At 42.8% G+C, this 7,430-nt stretch overlaps 1 protein-coding gene across 5 annotated transcripts in view; it reads right to left on the bottom strand.

The window, feature by feature from the left end:
* Positions 1 to 7,430, bottom strand: part of tbc1d22a (TBC1 domain family, member 22a) — a 185,689-nt gene that overhangs the window by 175,523 nt on the left and 2,736 nt on the right. For all 5 annotated transcript variants that reach the window (XM_020601293.1, XM_020601292.1, XM_020601295.1 and 2 more), the window contains one exon: positions 1,219 to 1,402. In XM_020601293.1, the coding sequence (XP_020456949.1) occupies positions 1,219 to 1,402 (184 nt within the window). The remainder of the gene's footprint in view (positions 1 to 1,218; positions 1,403 to 7,430) is intronic.

Genomic DNA, 7,430 nt, shown 5'->3' with positions numbered 1-7,430 from the left:
CATTACCCCTTCAATTTCCAACTTCAAACTGATCACCCTGTCTGACACTCTTTTCACCTCTAAAACATTCCTCATGAGCTCCTCCTTCAGGATCACTCCTACCCCATTTCTCTTACTGTCCACACCATAATAAAACAGTTTGTATCCCCCTCCGATACTATGCACTTTGCTACCCTTCCACCTGGTCTCCTGCACACACAGTATATCTGCCTTCCTTCTCTCCATCATGTCCGCCAGCTCTCTACCTTTCCCTGTCATTGTGCCAACGTTAAAAGAGTCCCTATTCTCAGACCTATACTCCTGCCTTTCCTCTTCTCTCTCTGTCTACGAATCCTTCTACCTCCTCTCCTTCTTCGACCAACAGTAGTCCAATTTCCACCAGCACCCTGTAGGTCAACAGCACTGGTGGCGGTCATTGTTAACCCGGGCCTCGACCGATCCGGTATGGAATTCACACTGATGATTCGCATTTACGCCGGATGCCCTACCTGACGCAACCCTCTCTATATATCCAGACCCTCTCTATATATATCCAGGCCGGGGACCGGCACAGAAGTCACTGGCTTGCAAACCCTAAGGCTAGATTGAAACTCATCTGGGACTAGCGGTGTGTTATCTAACAGAAATGCAGGGGTGCCAATATATTTGGCCAGGACTGTAACAGTTATGAATAAGCTAAAAGGAAAGATGACTGTATGTAGCCTCACTATTAAGCAAAACAGAGATAGAAATAGATGTGGCTGTGTCATGGTGAGCCCAGGAGATTCTTTAGGTTGTGACAAGCAATACTGTTAACCTGAAGTAGCAAAGTTTTATTTGTAAGAATGCATATAATTTTCTTGGAACTGTCAATCACAATTAGGTAGATGAAATACTTACAGCAAATTGCTTTTCAGTTGACTCATATTTAAAGTTCAAGAAAACCTACTATTAAAAGACAAATCTCTAATAAAAGTTTAATAAATACATGATGTCAATGAGTAATCTCGTTAAAGAACTGTGATCTCAATATTGACCAAAAATAATCATGATTATGATTTTTTCCATAACTGCGCAGCCCTAATATCTTGTGAACACAAACCTGCTTGGAAAGAGCAAACACTGGTGGAAATGCTTTGAAAGCACTAAAAAAAGACTCAATATGCCAATAGGCTGGCAGAGTGGAACCAAGCGCCTATGGGGGAAAAAGACATCCATCAAACATAATTATTCTTTCACCTTATTGGCTGTCTCCATGACCACCTCTATGTTGAGGTTCTGTGCTGCCATGGCTAGCAGCTCATCATCATCATCCCCGACATCCCAGGCATCACTTGTGGTGCTTTCAAACTCCTGAAAGGTGGTGGCCTTCTTGGGCTTGCCTGGTGTGGCTGGAGGAGGCTTGTTGCCTGCTTTAATTAGACTGGAGTCCCAAAAAAATTCCATGAAAACATGAAGATAAGGGAAAGACGGGGAGATTAAATAATTAAAAGAAAAGGTAAAGGAAAGTGGGCAAGAGGAGAAGGAATGTGGAAAACAGAAGTGGTGAACACAGAAGGGAAGAAAGGGAGAGGGTGATAAAGTACATAAACACAATGAGGACAGAGAAAAAAAGACAGAGATGAATACTTCATTATTGCATTAGCCAAGTGAAAAACAAAGGAACTTAACAATTAATTAAATCACATTTGGCCAGAACAAAGTATGTTAAAATTTACCTTTTATACACTGACTATGGCTGTTGAAAGAATTCCATACAATTCAGAACAATCACAATGAAACAAAACTGGTCACCACCTCTACACACAGAGACTCTTACTTTCACACGAATCAAAGGTACGTCTCAAACATCTATGATGACTGAATCTGGCCATTTTCAAAAGATAAAATTTCACTGATTTGCTTTCTTTGTGCTGCAAGGACACCTTTTCATTCAGTAGGAAGAAGAAATGCAACAGAAGGGAATTCAATTACACTTAAGCTTTCCTGTTTTATCATGCAATGAGAAAAAAGTGAATAAATTCAACCCTCTGTGGAAATCTACATGATTAAACATTGAACAGAAGAAAGAGAAGGATTATTTCTAAATAACAGGCTGTTCTTCTATCTATAAGTGTGTGGGGGGAGAACCGGAACAAGACAGGTACCATAACCAACAGGCAGAAAAAAAAAAGTCCAGATTTAAACATACACTATACCCAACTTAGGAATAAAAACTGCTTCCTATGAACTTCATATGTCAAGATTCCACTCCTTTTCTTTGTTATTTTATAGCTACATAAAACATTTATTGTATAGTCCTTTTCTTGTTACTTGCTGGATTCAATCATTCCTAAAACTTTTTCAGAAATTTTCCACACTACAGACCTAAAGTATGTACAAACTTATTTCCAACTTCCATTTGTATTCTTAGACTTTCAAATAATGTAGCAATCTCTTTGTACACTGTTTCAGTCTTTTCAAATGAGCTACAATAAAACAAACTAGAAGTTTACCTGGTTTCCATTAAGTGGTTCATCAAGCCAACTAACAGCTAGAGATGTACAGATCAATCAGCAGAGATCAAAAATGGCCAGTTTTCAGCGTGATTGGCCTTAAATGGTGACCAGCCAATCACTCTGAGGTTTCCAATTCCAGTCAGATTTAAAGGGACGACATCACACGCATAGTGGCACAGACTGAAAGAGTATCATGTGCAGCACGTAGCATCTTGCATGCACTTCAAGCAAGACTCGCGCTCCTGTCTATACCGGGGCATGTGTTCACCCATGCATCTGAAACACTTGTGTACAAAAAGCACACAGAGGAGCCTATAGAAACACCCTTGAGATGGGAAAGAACTGTTCCAAACTCAAACAAATAGTAGGCTACACAATGAGGAAATTACTTATGCACTGTATATCCAACCAATGGTAAAACACAGCAATTTAAAAACTACCCACCCTTGAAAAAGAACTGTGCTCAGTAGGACTGATGTAACAGACATGCTTGTTTCTATTACCTTTTGCACCTGTTTACATTTGGAGAAGTAAAAACATTGCACTTCTTTTTTAGTTTGTACAAAAAAACTGTTAGAGAAAGAAACTGTAAAATTTGAATGCAATGCTCTAGTTTTATTACAATTTAATATTTAATAAAAAAAAAAAGTTACAAAATTGCTTGTGTATGCTGTCAATTACAGTTCCTAGAAAGTGGGAACCTTGGAATTAGAAAAGAAATCGGACAAGAAAATTGCAATTGGTGCATCTCTACTTACAGCTATATTTTCTGGGAGGATTCACCTCCTCTCAACAGCACAGGAAGAAGGGCCAATGCCATACAATGGCAGAATTATACTTCAATCAAAGCTCTACATTCAAGCATGTTTTAATTATGCTCTTGTGACAGCTGATGTCCATGTCAGCTGTCAAACAGCAAAACAAACAGGTTAACATTCCTGATTGGGTTGTGGCAAATGTAAAACATGTTTTACAGCATCAACCCAAGCCACAGCAGTTATCTCTTCTGTGAGTAGCTGCCCCTAAAGATTTCAAAGTGTTTTACTGTTTAAATGCCTTCTGCCAAATAGTCATACTATACTGGCACTCAGAGAATCAAATGTAAGGAAACTATAAGAACTCCAAACCAGTGAATAAAGTCCTCACTTATACTTGTATAACTGTAAGTCAGGACTTGACGTGTATTTTTATTCATGTATAAGGTCAGTACTGCTTGTCATCAAGGAAATATTAACCACCCGAATTATAAAATATGCATCTCCAACAACTACTTCAGGCGCCAGGCAGCGATGGCAGCCGTAGTTACTCGTGCTTCCTTGTGTTCCTTCTTTTTCTTTGTTTTCTTGGTCTTTTGCAACCCATCCCGGATTACTTTTACTAAAGAAGAACTGTTAAATATTGGACAACTCACACCGAACTATCATCCTCCGATTTTTGTGAACGAAGAACGCTGTATGGACATTCTAATCGGAGGTGCAGTGGCAATATACGGGACCTGGAAAAACCGTCGACGTGGCAAGCATGCGGGCGCCTTGGTGAGGCTACGACAGGGATAGACCCGGACTCCACTCCCATCTATCCAGCTAGCAAATCGCTACTCCCTGGTCAACAAAATGGATGAAATTCTTCTCATCAACAGGACTAACTCTGACTTTGCACGCTCTGCTGCTTTGCACTTCATGGACACCCGTGAGCAACCCGATCACGGACAGCACGATACAAGTACCGGGCTTTCAGGTGTTCAGAGCGAATCTAAGAAACCATCTTAGATGAAAGTGGAGTGAGGAAAGATAAAGTGAATTGGTATCTTCCAGCTTCTGACTGGCTGAACACACCTGAGCCAGGTAATCAGCAGCAGGTCAGGCAGGGATAGTGGGAAAACAAGCAGGACAGCGGCCCTCGAGGACTGGAATTGGCCAACCCTGTTCTAGGGGACTTAACCAGAGCAAACCTCTCTCACGAACTGCCCAAATACAAACAGCACACCACCTGTCCCACCAGGGACAAAATCACACTAGACCACTGCTACACAACAATAAAAGATGCCCAGAGCTCTGTCCCCAGCGCAGCCCTCAGACGCTCTGATCATTGTATGGTTCTTCTTATTCCAACCTACAGACAGAAACTAAAAGCTGCGAAGCCAGTGGTCAAAACAGTGAAGAGCTGAACTGAGGAGGCTAAGTCAGAGCTATAGGTCTGTTTTGACAATTCTTTGCTTTTGTGTATATTTTGTGTTATACATGTGCAAACACCTACCTGGTGATCTCAGCATAGCATGATGAAGATTCATGGATTCCACAGTTGTTGTCATGGTGACCATACTATCTCCGTTTTCCCCGTCAGCCTCCAGGAGGCTGCTTTGTGTCAGAGCCTCTCCTGTCAGTGGCAAACAACAAACCTTTGTTTTTCCCCCACACATCAATTCACAAGAAGTATGAGATGGAGAGTGACACATAGCCACCATCAGTCTGAGAAATCAATGTTCAAACCTGAAATCTGCTCATTATTACTGACTCTGTGTGGGGAAGCCTGAAAAGCATCAATGGCTATAGGAAACCACCCGCCCTGCTGTGGAGGACCATCAACTAATGGATGACCTGAATGTGTTCTACTACAGGTTTTACAAACAACACTCACCCTCCCTGTTACGTCCCGGGATCAGTCGGTGTTGCAAAAGAAAGAATGTTGTGAGGAATTCAGACAGAAGTTGAGACAGGAAGAACTTCCAGATGATGGGAAACTAAAGCAGAGGGGGGTGACAGTGGTGCAGCAGTCATCTCCCAACCAGAAGGTTGAAGGTTTGAATTTTGGTGCTGGCAGTCCACGTGTCGAAGTGTCCTTGGGCAAGACACTGACCCCCTTTGGCTGCTGATGGTGGGAGCCATCAGCTGAGGTGGCGCCGCAGATGGCTGCCATCGGTTCTGTACCAGAAACAATGTCACTTCAACATGTGGACTTCTGGCACTGAGATTCGAACCTTCAACCTTCTGGTTTGGAGACAACTGCTCCACCCACTGCACCACTGTCACCTCCCCAAGGGCGAGGCTGGGGAAAACCAAATCCAGCACCTGGACAATAAGCACAGGTGCCCCCCAGGTATGTTTGCTCTCCCCTCGACTGTTTTCACTTTACACCAGTTACTGCATCTCAAAGGACCCCTCTGTCAAGCTCCTAAAGTTTGCTGATGATACAACGGTCATTGGTTTCATCCGAGACAGTGACGAGTCAGCCTACAGACGGGAGGTTGAGCAGCTGGTCCTGTGATGTAGCCGCAACAACCTGGAGGTGAACATGCTCAAAACAGTGGAGATGACAGTGGACTTCAGGAAGAGCCCTCCCACCTTTACCCCACCCCTCACCATAGTTGGCAGCACTGTATCAGCAGTAAAGTCCTACAAGTTCCTGGGCTCCACTATCTCCCAGGACCTGAAGTAAATGTCCAACATCAGGACCATCATCAAGAAGGCACAGCAGAAGATGTAATTCCTGTGCCAGCTCAGGAAGTTCAACCTGCCCCACAAGCTGCTGATACATTTCTACAGAGGAATCATCGAGTCTGTTCTCTGCTCCTCCATCACTGTCTGGTTTGGCTCAGCAACCAAACAGGACAAGTACAGACTTCAGTGAACAGGGACTGCAGAAAAGGTCATTGGTGTGAGCCTGCCCTCCATGGAGGACCTGTACACCTCATGGGTCAAAAGGTCAAAAGGAAGGTGGAGAGGATCACTGCAGACCCCTCACACCCCAGACATAATCTGTCTGAACTCCTCCCCTCTGGATGGCGTTACAGGTCACTGTGCACCAAGACAACCAGGCACAGGGACAGGTTTCTTCCCCCAAGCCATCACTCTAACCAACGACAGTATAACTGGATAATAACCCTCAGTGCAATACCTGTAAATAGACCTCATACAAATTATACAGATTCGTACAGGTACTCGATTTTTATTCCTATTATCTCATTTCAGTGAGCATTCCTTTGTTTACTGCCTGTTTATGCTGCTTATTTTGCATTGTTTGCTCTGGTTGTTGCTTGTAAATACTGCTTATTTTGCTATATTACACAGGCTAGTGGTTAAGGCACAGCACTCTCGCCGCTGCGGCCCGGGTTCAAGTCAGGGTTATGTCAGGAAGGGCATCCAGCGTAAAACACGTGCCAAATGTCAACATGCGAGTCATCACACTGACTACTCGCTGTTTCGACCCCTAAAATGGGAAAAAGCTGAAAGTTTACTGTTTACTTGCCCCTTGCATGGGGATATGTACATATATATTGAGAGCCGATGTACCAGAGTCAAATTCCGTACGTTTCCAACACACCTCACCAATAAAGCAGATTCTGATTCTCCTAATCAGTGGCAGGAAATAAAACCATGTGACCTCATCAGCTTAATGACAAATCTTGGAATCTCCCATGATGAAAGATTATATTTTCATCCATTCTTACATCTAAACAAATCTACAGTGGGTACGGAAAGTATTCAGACCCCCTTAAATTTTTTACTCTTTGTTATATTGCAGCCATATGCTAAAATCATTTAAGTTCATTTTTTTTCCTCAATGTACACACAGCACCCCATATTGACAGAAAAACACAGAATTTGACATTTTTGCAGATTTATTAAAAAAGAAAAACTGAAATATCACATAGTCATAAGTATTCAGACCCTTTGCTCAGTATTTAGTAGAAGCACCCTTTTGAGCTAATACAGCCATGAGTCTTTTTGGGAATGATGCAACAAGTTTTTCACACCTGCATTTGGGGATCCTCTGCCATTCCTCCTTGCAGATCCTCTCCAGTTCTGTAAGGTTGGATGGTAAACGTTGGTGGACAGCCATTTTCAGGTCTCTCCAGAGATGCTCAATTGGGTTTAAGTCAGGGCTCTGGCTGGGCCATTCAAGAACAGTCATGGAGTTGTTGTGAAGCCACTCCTTCATTATTTTAGCTGTGTG

Source organism: Monopterus albus, unplaced genomic scaffold (assembly GCF_001952655.1).
Source record: "Monopterus albus unplaced genomic scaffold, M_albus_1.0 scaffold51.1, whole genome shotgun sequence".
NCBI classification, from domain to species: domain Eukaryota; kingdom Metazoa; phylum Chordata; class Actinopteri; order Synbranchiformes; family Synbranchidae; genus Monopterus; species Monopterus albus.
This window is presented reverse-complemented; position numbering and strand designations above follow the sequence as displayed.